Source organism: Rhodamnia argentea, chromosome 1, assembly GCF_020921035.1.
Source record: "Rhodamnia argentea isolate NSW1041297 chromosome 1, ASM2092103v1, whole genome shotgun sequence".
NCBI lineage: Eukaryota > Viridiplantae > Streptophyta > Magnoliopsida > Myrtales > Myrtaceae > Rhodamnia > Rhodamnia argentea.
The window spans coordinates 34,355,129-34,369,200 of NC_063150.1; the positions used below are offsets into that span (position 1 = coordinate 34,355,129).

Genomic DNA, 14,072 nt, shown 5'->3' on the forward strand with positions numbered 1-14,072 from the left:
TATTAATCTGTTCAAAGCGTGGCTCTTAAAGAATTCCCAACCAACCACGCCCACCAATAAATCTCGAGTTTGGACCCTAGTGCTATTGACCAACCGGCCGGTCTAACTTGTGCTTCTCTGATCTTAATTCGCAACTTGACCCTTCGTTATCTTTTCCAAATGAAAATTGTGTGATGTTGATTCAGACCGGGTGTATCGAACCGTTTAATGATTATTTTAAGAACATCAGCTTTGGGAAAATGCAAATATTTTTGAGCTAAATGCGATTTCCAAAATGTAAGTAGTGTTTGATAAAGTGTATTTTAAAAACACATTAGAAAGTAATTTTGAGGATATTTCCGGAATTATGAAAGTTGAGCGAGGACAAAATTGAAAGAAAAAAATTGCATTTGCATTTCAGAAATGCAACTTTCCAAAGTACCTCAAGAGCTACTTTGAGTTAAAAGCCTCTGGGAACCTTTGGAAATGCAATTGGATTTTTTCAAAATTGAGCAAGAAATGAACCAAACGCTATTTGCATTTGACCAAGAGACTTTAGAGCCTCAAAGTCCCTTCCAAATGCTGAACCAAATAGATCGGAGTAGTAGCGCTCCGCATGCGTGGAGCAGAGCGGGCATCTTCAATTGAAGTCCCACAAGAACTTGACACGAAACTCGGAAACAAAAAGAATGTCGATCAATTGTGTTGCCACGAATAGCTGTGTTTGTGCTATAAAGATAGTCCATTGCATTCGGAGCAGATTCGCTAGAAAGAAGAAGTTAAAATCTAAGACGAGAATCATTATCATCTTCGTAGCTAAGTCGAAAGAAAGCGCGCGGCTCATGCAGCAGCCGGATTCTGGATCTTCTCGATGAATTTGTGCGCAGTCTCCAGGCTCTGATCATCTGCGGGAGGGATCGAACAGAAAAGAGAACTGAGCTCCAGCTTAGATGAACTGAAACAATTGAGAAAACGAGACGTGGATAACTAGCAGGGGCACAAACCAAGGTTGGGGATTGTGTGGCCCCCTGGGTGATGAATGACTAGCGGATCCACAAATGAATCAAGCAGAGCAATTCCCTCTGTCTTCTGGAAATCGGTCTCACCTACACCATAATAATGACATCTGATATAAATAATTTTGTGTATATTCCACTTTGGTAAAATCTTCATAGTACCATTTTCGTCGGAGTAATGTCCGAATAAGTTTTTTTTTTCCGCGCAACGTGTGACCATACGACTCATTTTCGATGAAGCGAACTGAAAGTGTTGGCTCATAAGCTCCTTCGGAACGGTTGGCTTTGAGTTGAATCCGAAAATGGACAAGATAACTTATGGTCAAAGACTCCTTCAGCAACATGTAATGCAAGGACACTAACTTGGGAGCTGCAGAGAACACAAGGCCTGCGATTCTGTTGTAGCTAATCTCATGTTAGACCTTTAGGCATGTAATAGTATGAACATTACCCACGATCCCACTTTCGATAGCCGAGCTTAGCCCATCCCTCGCCTTTCAAGTCGGTCGTTGCGAAGAAGTATAGCATTGATCTTGACAGAACAGAAGAAAGCTGAAGTTTTCGTGGTTGTTACCTATAACATGAAGAGAAGGGCACTTTTTAGGAGCCGAAAATGCGTTAGCGGCCAGCCTAGGCGCACTGTATTTTGATCCGCCCAACTTAGCCCCGGAAACTAGAATCACAAACTTGATTTTGGGCACCTTTGTGTGTACCAATCCCTGCAAAATTCGGCCTTTGTCGAATTCTTCAACTCGATAAAGGAATTACTTGCTTCTGTTCCATTGTATGTGTCGATTTCAAATTTATGGAGCTAGAAATATATCTTACTTCCTCCTGCATTCCGGGAAATGCAGCAGACAGAGCTGCCCCCTGGTAATCATAACGGAGTACCACGGTCACTCATTGACACAAAATTAAACTGAAGAAAGAAGAGGATTTAAACAACCGAAAGAATGGAGATGCTGTTCTGCTCCTCTATTTGGCTGGACTCACCTGGGAAAAGCCCAGTAAACCATCAAAGGGACCGTTCTTCACCATGAAATCTTCAATGAAGGCGATGCACTCTTCAAAGTTCTCGTGCTCTGTAAAATCCTGAATCAGAACGCTCTGAATTATCATCAGCTCGAAGAAAATTTCCCTCTATCTGCTAAGAATCCGTTTGGTCTAGCTATAGCTGCACCGTGTTACGATATCGCATTGTAACATTATAGTTACACCGAATGGAGTCCAAATAAAACTGGAAAAACCTGGCCTGGTTGCCCTGGAACCGCTCGAAGTAGGGAGGATCGAAGATGCCCTCCAGCCACGCCGGACTTGCCTCTGGACAGGCACGGAGCATTGAGGAGCACCATATCCAGCTTCTCCAGGACGGATTCGGGCCGCATGGATTGCCCATGGGCTATTAATTTAGTAGTTGAGGACTTCAAAAGCTTATTGGCCCAACTAGGTAATGTTCAAATCATTTATGAGCCAGGGAAACTAATCAAGCCGCGGACTGGATCGCTAGAGCTCATAGAGATGGTTCCCTTCCCCTAACTGGTTATCTAAACCTCCTCGCTCTTTATGGTTGATTTTATGTCTTGATTTCGGTAAATCGTGTAACCCAAGTACTGCTTAGTAATGAAAGTTTCGGATTCGGGCCACTGACGGATCTGCATCTCGAGGATTTCAGCGCTCGTCCTGAAACCAGGGAGGCACCAGATCCTGGGCTTCATGCCTGCTCGGCTTTCGGCCATGGCTTGAGCTTTCTCTACTGCCTTGGGAGTGAAATGCAGCAGGAATTTGAAAGGAGTCTCAGCTGAAAGTGGACTCTCCTGGCTACTGGCTAGTTCTCTCTGTAGGCCCTTTGACATACTTCCGCTCTTCATAATCTGCACCAAACACACCAACCAGTAAATCTCTGAGCTTGGATCCCATCCTAGTGCTATTGACCAACCGGCCGGTTTAACTCGTGCTTCTCTGTTCTAACTTACCACTTGACCCTCCATTATCTTACCAAATGAATATATTGATTTAGGCAGGGTGCGTAGTATATTTTTGTGTTTTTTTTTTCCTTTAAAGTTTGCTTATTTTTAACATAATTTAAATAAAATGTGCATTAAAATAATCAGATTTAGACACACACACACAAAAAAAAAAAAAACAACGTTGGCTTAGCCTTATGTTTTGAGTTTTTAGCCATGTCATTGTCACGTGGGAAAAATAAAATACTCAAAAAAGCCACCGCAACATTTTCCTTCAGCCAAGTTAGAAGCAGTTAAGGAAAGGACTATATTACACAAATTTGACAAGTTTCAAGGCGTGATTGTACTTTTTGTAAATTTTAGAACTCAATGACACTTTCGCAACTAGTTATAGAATGAGAAGTATTCAGGGTCCTTACAACACGAGAGTCTTGATCCACTAAACAGACATGATTCTATCTACGAACGAAAGATGGACTGAGACAAAGACAAAATGAGACTTACATATCGTCAGCAGGGGTACTAAGCAAGTCTAAGGGAATGTGTGGCCCTTTGTAAGGGTGTCAAAAAGGCCCGGCCTGATCTGAACACAAAAAATGTTGGTACTTTGGGGTTGAGATCTTAATATTCCTCGATACTTTGAGAAGTTTATGATCAATCACAGTCTCCCTTTCAATATGGCTTTGATACAGCGATTCATTGATATTCGATTGTGATGCAGAATTAAACATGTCATCCATTCCAAAAGACTAGGCTCAGGATTCTATTGTAGACCATTCTCACGGTAGATTTTTAAGTACGTTGTTCACTTCGGTGGTGCCTAGACCTTACCAATGGGCAAACCGAACCTATTAGAACAGTTGGTTTTCGTTTGGGCCTATCCGACCCTCGTGTAATTGGGCCGGGCCCGTTGCCGCCTGGCCTTTTAGCACCTTCCAATTCGGTCATAAACTTTTTAATTGTAGCAATTTTATCCCAAACATTCCAATGATTTGTCAATGTTGTCATTTTAGCTACTTTTAATTTGAAATTGTTGACTGAGATGATAGTTGTCTTATGTGATACGATTGACATTGACATGGATAAAATTTTCAATTTTTTTTTATAAATTTCCTGAATTTTTTGTTATTTCTTATTTTCTTTCTTTTCTTGCAAGAGCCACAAAACCCTCACCCAGTAGCCAACAAGCCCGGCGACCCCCATCGGTCCCAATGGAAAAAAAATAAAAGGAAAAATGAAAAACCAAAAATGTTCATAATTTTTTTGAAAAATTATAAAAGAATTGTCCGCGTCATCGTTGGCCATGCCATATAGGACGGCCAAGATACACATCGGCGATTGCTAGCCGAAATTGATCGGAAGGATTACATTAACAAATCGTCAAAATATTTAGAACTAAATAGGTCGGATCGAAAGGTTTATAACTGAATTAACATCCATTTATAATAGGTTTTAATAATACTTTTTGGGTTAGCACATGTGTAATAAGTTTGAGGAACATGATTGGGTGATTTTCCCGGTCCAAATAGGGTCATGATAGGATGGCATGACACAAGTTTGAAAACTCCAGTTCTTTACACTGTACTTTTGCCCAGTTCTTTATTGTCACTAAAGTTTCCGAAATTTCCAATTTAAAATAAAATTCGAAGCTCATTTAGCTTCAAAAATTAAATCGAGCAAAAAAAAAAAAAAGAAAGAAAGAAAGAAAGAAAGAAGAGAAGGGAAGTCAATCCAAATGGGGTTGCGAGCTTATATTAGTACTCTTCAACACCGTCGAGACGACGAATTCACCCGGTCATTGGCCAATAGTTACTAGCTTAGCGAAACATCTCATTGCCTTCGTTTAAAAAGTTACTGATCGCGAATAACTTACATGTCGTCGAGTGTTACGATGATACCCCGCGCGAAGATAGGACGGTACGGGGACACGGACGGCTCTTGGTCGGAAATAATTAGATTGGGATAGGTCGGGAAATAATTCTATAGGCCCTTTTGAGTGTGGGTCAAAGCAAATACGGCCATGTACCCCGATCTGAACTTCCTCTTGATCATCATGTAATAAATAAATAAATAAATAGATAAATAAAACATTTGATATTGCTCAGACCACCAAAGTCGCGAAATCGGTTTTATAAAAAAAACAGTGAGGATAATGGGATCCAGCACGATGTCGCTGTCGCTTACATAATGTGTCCCCTTGGCCAGCTTTTGCCAGCTCCGTTGCTCATTCTCAAGTGCAAGCAAAAAAAAAAAAAAAGGACACACCAACATGCAATATAATCTTTAAATTTAGTTTAATATACAATGTGATTCGTGAAATTTTAATCTATTCAACGTAATTTCTGAATTTTTGGTATATGTTCAATTTAATCTCTGAATTATATGAAAGCATTCAATCTTATCCTTCCATTAATTCAAGCTCACGGACATTATTGAATATTTTCATATAGTTCAACGATTAAATTATGCATGTGCTGAAAGTTCATGGATCACATTGAATAAATAAAAAGTTCGGGGATCATATTATAAATTGAGCCAAAGTTCAAGGATCATTTGTGTCATTTTCAAAAAAAGAAAGAAAGAAAAATCCCAGAGAGACAATAACATACTAGAATAATGCCCAATAACATTTCACATCCTCGTCGAATAATTAAATCTTTTGATCATGGGATGATTAGTTACATTCATCGCTCGATCATCCTTATCTTTAACTGTAGAGAAATCAGATTGCGATGGCACGGCATATCCTCCCCGTCTCGCGTGCAGGACCGCAATGCCGAACTTCAGGCCACGATCGATTCGAATCGGCGAATCGATGTCATCACAGAGGCGGTCTCAAGGTCGAGACGGTCCGATCCGAAGAGAAGCGCCTGCGGAAAGCCGCCCCCGACGCGAAATCGGGACTTCCAACTCGCCCCAATTATTAGGCTCCAGAACACTCGGCCATCGATGATTCTTTAAAATTGTTGGTCGGACGAGGATGGTGTCGTTCCACCGAATCCCGCCGCGTCGAATCTCTCGCACGTCGCGCGTTCTCATTAAGGACGTGCGGACACGCAATTACGGGCCGGATGTGTCTGTCCGTTTTGGGCCTTAAATTGACCAAAAAAAAAAAAAAAGAAGGAAAAAAAGAGGAATTAATTAAATAATGGGGGTAGTTGTACTCCAATTCTCTTTCTCTCTCTCCCCTTAATTAATTCGTTTCTCTCTCCAATTATATGACAAGTAGCAAAAGGAATTTTTTATTTAAAAAAAAAGGGGGCAACAGTTGCTCCATCGCTGCCCGCTGCCCGGATCCATTGAATATTCACGAAACAACTAAACCCAAAAGAAAAAAAATAAAATTGGGTCGAGAGAAGCACTTGAAATTACAAATTTAGGCTCTTAGCTTTGTTGGAGTGTTGTTCATATTCTCTATCAACAAAAAAGCACGGAATCTCATTACTATTATAATTTGAGCCTAAATTTTATTGTTAGTTTAGGTTTAAGCACATAAATAGCTACATTATATTACTGCTATTATGTATAATATAATTTTGATAAAATGACACGAATGATTCCTGAATTTTAATCAAATATGTAACGTAATATTTAAACTTTTAATTTGACCAATATAGTCCATGTACTTTAACTCAATATGTAATGTGATCCTTGAACTTTTAATTTGATCCTAAATTTTGTGATTCCTAAACTTTTAAGTTGAACAAATTTCAAAAGTTTAAGGGCCATATAGGGCAAATTAAAAGTTTAAGATTCGCATTGCAAACATAAACCAATTTATGGACTATTTATGTCATTATTCCTTATAATTTTCTTGTAATTGAGAGTTGCAATAGAAATGTGAAAGGTCGTAATTTTTTTTAATGTACTTCTAATTTAAGGGTGAATCGAGATAAATTTTATACCTCTATTTTTCTTCCTCATTTTTATTATCTATTTCGTTACTTTTGGTGCGAATAACCCTCACAAGTTTCCAAACCGCCCAACAACATATCACCATCGAAGACCATCACCAAAGCTAGCGACACGTGTGACGTGAAAGCTTGACTTCGTCGCCACCCATGTGAACAAAAGGTATCAAGTGCGGCTCCGTGTTTTCATCTAATTCATGAAATTGCAGTTTGTACGAACGAACGCGTCAACAGGGGTAGTTAGGTAAAATCGTGCTGACCACCCGGAACGTGGGTTGAACCGGTTGAACGCGGAGGGCAAGCTCGTGTCCTCCTGACGCACGTTTCTTGCCGGAATTTGATGGGGACACGTCGCCCGACCGAGAGCCACCGGCACGCGTACAGGTTTCATCTCATCTCTACTCTGGAGATAAAAAGAAGAAACCCTTAAAAAAAGTGGGATTCACCCTTTCCCTCTTGCGAAAAGACGCGTATGCCCCCACGACACGCATCCGATGGCCCTTAAAAAAAAAAAAAGAGAGAAAAATTCAGGGAAAGCAACGCGACATCTAATTGAACCGGCCCACGCCAACATCCGGTGAAGAAAGAAACTTCAAAGAAAGCGAACCGGTCAGAGCAGAACTGCTCCTCCTCCTCCTCCTATAAGTACAGGGCATCCATGTTCGCCTTTGTTTAATCTAATCCCACAGGAAGGAATCTCGCAGCAACTCTTCTTCATTATTGCAACTGTTGCTCCTCGCCTGCAACATTCGCTGTCCTCCAACCTCCGCTGTTCCCACCGCCACCTCCGCCACTGCTCTCCTTATATAAACTCCCATCGCCTCCTCTCTCTCTTCGCACTCGCACTCGCCCTCCCCCCCTCTCTCTCTCTCAACGGCTTGAGCTTCCCTAGAAGCGAAAAGAAGACGAAAACGAAGATGGGTTTGGCCGGGTTCAAGGTCGCGATCCTCCTCGCCCTCCTAGCCACCGCTTGCACCGCGCAGTCCCCGGCCCCGTCTCCCACCGCCACGCCCCCCAGGGCGGCCGCGCCCACTCCGGTCTCCACCCCGCCTTCTCCGACCCCGGCGCCCACCACTGCCCCGGTGCCTTCCCCGGCCACTCCGGCCCCGTCCCCCTCGCCGACCAAGACGCCCACTCCGGCCCCGTCCCCCTCAACGACCAAGACGCCCACTCCATCCCCGTCTCCTTCGCACTCGCCCAAGAAATCTCCCGCCCCGTCTCAGTCTCCGCTGGCCGCATCCCCTCCCGCCCCGCCCACCGCGTCCGAAGCGCCCGCCTCTCCCCCGGCTGGCGGCAACAATGCTGGAACCTCGACCGCCGCTAGCGCCGCCGCCGTTCTCACCGGAGTTCTCTTCGCCTACATGTTGGCGTAGAGAAAAGAACTGCTTAGCAATCTTGTCTAAACTGAGTTCATCACCATGGACAGATGAATCTCCGATCATTACGGTGAACTGGGTTTAGGCAAGAATTTGCCTTTGTTGTCATTTGTTTGCGGACTAGTCCATCATTTTTCCAATTCTTTATCACGTCATACAGTCCTCTTTTTTTAGTCGACGTCTCTTTGTATTTTGGGTTCGGGGTTTGACTTTTAGGGTTTGGAAATTTATGAGCTATTCGATTCTTGATCTGACGATTTGGTAATCGTGTTGGCACATGTAATCTTCCCACTTGTAGATGAGTTCCATTTATGTAAATCTCATATGTTTATTGATGAAATAAAAAGGTTCGTGGATCATATTCTTTTCATCATGTGCTTTTGTTCTATAATTATCTTTCTCCCTCAAAGAAGACCGACCATGTGAAGAGGACCCGTATTCATGTGGAGGAGGCATTTAGGGGTCATCGGTTTTTGATTCGATTCGATTCTCGAGTGGTCCTATGAAATTGATGGGCGACCAACACGGATTTAATGTCTAATATATTAATTAAAATTAAGTTAACATTTAAAACATAAAAAATAATTGGTGAATTATTAAATTTATATTTGAGAAATAAAAAAAATCAGTCCGGTTTGTGCTGGCCAATTCTCCTTGGAATCGAGAATCTTATCCCAACTTCGTATAAAGAACCGATCGCAACGTTTGATCTAACATGATTTGTTCTGACTTTCTTTTAAGTGTAATTGATCTGTTGTAATGGAGCAAAGCGCTGGCTGTACTTGCTCCCTGCGATGTAAAGAAAATGATTTTGAAATGAACAAATTCCAGTTAGGTACGCTCTGATTTGGACATTTCCATTATATAATTGGAAAATTGCAAAACAAGGAAAAGAAAAAATAATCACAGATTTCATCGCTGATCAACCACCTTATATAGAGTTCTAACAATAGTCGAGGTTTGTATCATGGAAAACATTGACGAATTTACCTTTGCTTTGTCGAAAAAAAAAATATTTGTTTACGAATGTGGGTAGATTTGAAAATGAATTTGTGATTGATACATTCGTCAAATGGGTGGATCATATCAAATTTGAGTCGGGTGAAACATTGTCCAACAAAACATAGACTTATTACCATGTAATGCAAATCTATCGACCCATACTCCCATACTCCCATACTCCTCCCAACTTATACCCGACTCCCTGATCTATATTACTAAAACACTTCTATATTTAACCAAATATAAGAAAACTCCATCCAAATTCAGGTGAGAGTGCGAAATAAGTGAGTGCAAGATTGAGTGAGGACGAGAGATAATAAAGAGAAAATCATAAAGCTGAATTAAATCTAAGTAAGTTGTAAATTCATATATGTCTTATTTAACATCCATATTGTGTTTATACCTTTTTATGACCCATTTACTGAATATATCGACACATATAACAATTTAGTCTATCATATATTACTTAAGAAATGCAACTATTACCCATTTTGGCGAACCTAGAAAATGTAAATATATATATATATATATATATATATATATATATATAAAGTCACAAACATATTAAAATTGTGTCAACTTAGTCCTAAACTTTTCAATTAGCTAATTTAGTCCTAACTCTTTTGATAATTTGTCAATTTTGTAATTCCTACCAATTTTTGCGAGAAATCACTGGCGTAGATACCGACCGTTTAATATGTCATGATCAATGCTGCCGTGGACAACTTTTTCAATTTTTTTGAATTTTTTATTTTATTTTCTTTCTTTCTTTTTCCTTCTTCTCTCAAGGCGTCGACAATGGCGTTAGATCTAATGAGGGTTGACCTCGCTAAGCCCACCAAGCCTCAAGTGAGCCTTGCCCAATGTTGGCGAGATCGACCCTCGCCCGAGGCCGGCGAGGTTGGCCCTAGCCAGATCCGACGTGGGTGACCTTCATTTGTGGCCGATTGTCGCCCATGGCCAAGGCTCAGAGACCGGCGAAGGAAGAAGGAAAAAAGAAAATAAAAAATAAAAATAAAAATAAAAATATTGTCCATGTCAGCACCGGCCGTGCTACATAGGACGGTCGATATCTACATTAGCGATTTCTAGCCAAAATTGACCGGAATCACTAAATTGACAAATTGTCAAAGATTTTAAGATTAAATTGGCAAAATTAAAAGATTTAAGATTGAATGGCACAAATGCAACAGATTTATGACTTTTTATTTATTTATAATTTTCCAAAAAAATAAGAGCTCCTGGTAAAGAAATTTTTTGGTTACTCCATTTTCCTATAATTTGTTATTAAGTTGCCCACTCTTACTAAACTTTTAAATCCTTTTTGTAGTGTACATATAATCAACTAATTTAGAGTTGTTTATCAACCTTTACATGTTTATCTTTAACTTTATAAGTTTTTATTTGATAAGGTATCGCCTTTATTTATTTTGTTTACCAGTTTGTTAATTTTACCAATCTTTTCGTAAATTACCAACCTCAATTATAGTGATTGCCGACTTTTTTTTTGTCCAATCAAGTTACAAGTTAGTTTTATGGTACCACCTTTTATTCGAGTTAGTTACCAATGTTTGTTTAGTTTTTTGTTTTTAGATGACCAACTCATCTTACCTTTTACCAATTTCTATTTACCTTGTCTAATAACAACCTAAACGCACCGGCTATCCTTCCCATAAAATTACAAACCTCTTTTGCGTGACTTACCAGCTTTTCCTCAGTCGAGCTGCCAACTAAATTTGGGTTTCTAACACTGTTGTATGACGGGATGAATCTGGGTGATTTTCGCACAAGCAAGCTCAATTTGGTTGGCTTGGTTATCATCTTCCAAACAAAAAGATTGGTGCTTTTGGACTTTGTCTATCCCAACCAATGCATCTTTTTATTCAGGGTTTGGACTGGTTTCTTTGCCTCCTGCTGGACCAGAGGCTCTCGGGCAGATTCAAACTGGTACTTGTGCTTATATGCAGGCTAATATCTCTGTCCCTGACTGTGTCATCTGGAAGTTTGACTCCATTCGGGAAGTTTGCACTTGGAAGTGCTTGGAATGCTGTGAGATTGAAGTGCTTAAATTGCCCTGGTGTAAGGTGATATGGTTCAGTCCATGGCTTTCCTGTGCTGCTTTCCTTTAGTTTATGCAATATTTTCTCCATGGTGTTGTGTAGTTCATGACCTTGGCTTGCATGGGTTCTTGGTGTTGTTTTTTTTGTTAAGTTAGCATGCTTAAATTGCATCAGATCGATCGTTATTTGGCAGCAATAAAATCCGCAAAGTTTCCACAGAGACAAGGCCATATAAAAAACCGTTTTATAGGTTCTATCACACCCCATCAAACATATTCTGACACAATATGCTTTATTATCAATCGGTACACATCATAAATGCAAATAGAAACGGGAGAAACGTAAATGCAAGGAACGTCAGCAGATTCCTCCTTCACCTTATTCCAACTCACAGGCTCATAATCGTCGCTTATCAAAATAGCTTGAACCGTGACCATGGGGACTCACCATTGTTTCAGCCGACCCTGCAATATGGGCAGAACACACGTATTGTCAAGAAAATGTCAACAAAAAAAAAAAAGAAAGTCGCCTCATCCGAGACTCGTTAAGTATACTTTAGGAAATAGTTAAAGGGATAGGGCTAGGTTAAGTACGTACTTGGAACAATCAACGTTGGCTGAAACAGCGACGGGCAAGGTGACTTTACAGTTCCTAGGAAGAGCCTGGGCCAACTGCTCGTTAGGGTTCATCTTCTGGGCTGCGTTCTTGATGCACGCGCAAGCAGCCTTCTTATCCGCCGAGCTCGTCGCCGCATTCGCGAGCGTCGACACCCCTGCGCAGCATGCCGGCGGCGGCTTCCCCGAGCCGCTCTTCAGGTAGCTCACGCACGGCCTCAGGTCCTTCAACACGTCGCTGCACGAGATCGCGGATTCCGACACCGGGACTCGGGTGGAGAGGAGGAAGAGGGCGACAAACAATGCAAGCACCGGGAAACTTGAAGGCCTCATGGCGAGATTATGCGTGCGAGTTGTTCGTGTGAGGAGGGTTTAATGGTGTCTGGTTATCTATATACATGGTCTATAGGGAAGCTAAAGAAAGCAAGAAAGGTTAAAAGAAATGCACGGAAGACTTCAGGGCACTCCATGATTGAGCATATTGAGTGCAAGAAAGAGCAAATGTTGCGAGATATGGTTTCTTGCACTTTTGCTTGGTTCTTGCCCAAATGAAAATGTGAGCGTCGATGTCTGTCCAGTGTGTTCAGTTGCTGATAAACATTGAGGTGTGTCGGTGATTTGAGTCGAGAAAGAAATATGTTGGAAGGGCCAAAGAAGAAGAAAAATCTTCCAACCACTAATGTGATGTCCTAATAACCCAGAGAACTTGACAAACGAGTGGAGAACACCTGTCTTATTAGCTGGTTAAGCCTAAGGCTGCTGGAGTTAGTGATATGACGGTGGTTAGTATAACGTCATAGTCTACCTAGAATAGTATATATCAATGCAAAATCTAGTCAAGGAAAAGCAATAAACGGGCCTTATTTTCTTAAAAATGATTGCTTGTATCCATGAAACAATTAGCCAATGAACAATCGTTTTTAGGAAAATATGTCCTATATCATTCATGTTTCAAGCACTAAATGGAGCCGTAAGAGCATAGTTATTTCACTTCCTTAACAAATTGTTTGGTGATTAACGCGGGGGGGGGGGGGGTGGGGGTGTGTTTAGAAATTACCAAAAAAGTCCTAAATCTATTGAAATTGTGTCAATGCAGTATTAAACTTTTGTCAATTGAGTCTTAAATTTTATGTAATTGTACCAATTTAATCCATCTGATCAATTTTGACAGGAAATTATTGACATTGAGCAATTGCGCTTACGTGGACCATTTTAAATAATATTTTATTTTATTTATAAAAAAATTAATAAAATTTTGCTGTCCTTTTTTCCCTTTTTTTTTTTGTTAGGCCCCGTAGGAGGCCGCCGGCCACTAGGCGAGGGCCTACGAGCGCTTGCCGATCGCTAGCGAGGATCACAAGCCCACACCGGCAGCTAGGCGAGGGTTGCGGACCCTTGCCTAGTGGATGGCGGAGGTCGTTGGGGTTCGGTTGGCGGCTAGCAACCTCTTGCCGACCCTTACAAAAAGAAAATAAAAGAAAAAAAGAGATGAGAAAAAAATTATTAAAATTATTAGAGACAAATAAAAAAAAGAGAAAAATATCAGACATTATTTAAGATTATCCATGTCACCGCCGGTCGAGTCACGTCAGCAATTTCCAGCCAAAATTGGCTGGATGAACCGAATTGACACAACCGCAAAAGGTTTATGACTAATTTGGTAAAAAAAGGTGTAGAACTGAATTGACACAATTATAATATGTTTATCATTTATTTAGTAATTTCCCGATTAATGGATCAATGACATGTTTGTTTGTACTTTGACAAAAGCAAAAACCTTTTCCTTTCCTGCCAAAATAGAAAATAATATCTAAAGACTAAAAAACTACAAACGAATTATATATGATTTTACATGTCAAAATTACATATAAAGTTTCAGGTGATACAGATTAAAAGTCAAAGTTCATCCGTCGCAAGATATGGATTAACCGAAAAACAAAAAAGTAGAAGCTTATTCAGACACACCATCGAACATCGGCGCTACCACATTTATACTCACTAAATGTTTGCATGGGTTATGCCCGCGACATGTGCCCCGCCCAATCAAAGGTTGGAGGAATTTCCCTCCAATCAGACATGCAAAAAATATAACCATTGCATTATATATAGAGAAGTGACTGCTTGGTCTGTAAAATCATGTAAACCAATAA

General features: G+C 40.6%; 2 protein-coding genes and 1 pseudogene across 2 annotated transcripts; 1 reads left to right on the forward strand and 2 right to left on the reverse strand.

Moving 5' to 3' along the window:
- Positions 1–556: 556 nt before the first annotated feature.
- LOC115738998 lies at positions 557–2,842 on the reverse strand (annotated as a pseudogene).
- A 4,704-nt stretch (positions 2,843–7,546) lies between these two features.
- LOC115732477 (classical arabinogalactan protein 9-like) lies at positions 7,547–8,616 on the forward strand. Its single transcript, XM_048273292.1, has 2 exons — positions 7,547–8,001; positions 8,033–8,616. The coding sequence occupies exons 1-2, from the start codon at positions 7,788–7,790 to the stop codon at positions 8,329–8,331; spliced, it is 513 nt and encodes a 170-aa protein (XP_048129249.1). The 5' UTR covers positions 7,547–7,787; the 3' UTR covers positions 8,332–8,616.
- Positions 8,617–11,559: 2,943 nt separating this feature from the next.
- On the reverse strand, positions 11,560–12,293 carry LOC115732478 (non-specific lipid-transfer protein 8-like). The gene is made up of 2 exons (XM_030663117.2): positions 11,906–12,293; positions 11,560–11,772 (listed from the first exon to the last, which is right to left on the reverse strand). The coding sequence occupies exons 1-2, from the start codon at positions 12,253–12,255 to the stop codon at positions 11,763–11,765; spliced, it is 360 nt and encodes a 119-aa protein (XP_030518977.1). The 5' UTR covers positions 12,256–12,293; the 3' UTR covers positions 11,560–11,762.
- Positions 12,294–14,072: the final 1,779 nt, after the last annotated feature.

Coding starts and splice junctions, on each gene's coding strand:
- LOC115732477 (XM_048273292.1), top strand. CDS start 7,788: ATGGGTTTGGCCGGGTTCAAGGTCGCGATCCTCCTCGCCCTCCTAGCC. Junction 8,002..8,032: donor CCCCTCGCCGACCAAGACGC/CCACTCCGGCCC, acceptor CTCAACGACCAA/GACGCCCACTCCATCCCCGT.
- LOC115732478 (XM_030663117.2), bottom strand. CDS start 12,255: ATGAGGCCTTCAAGTTTCCCGGTGCTTGCATTGTTTGTCGCCCTCTTC.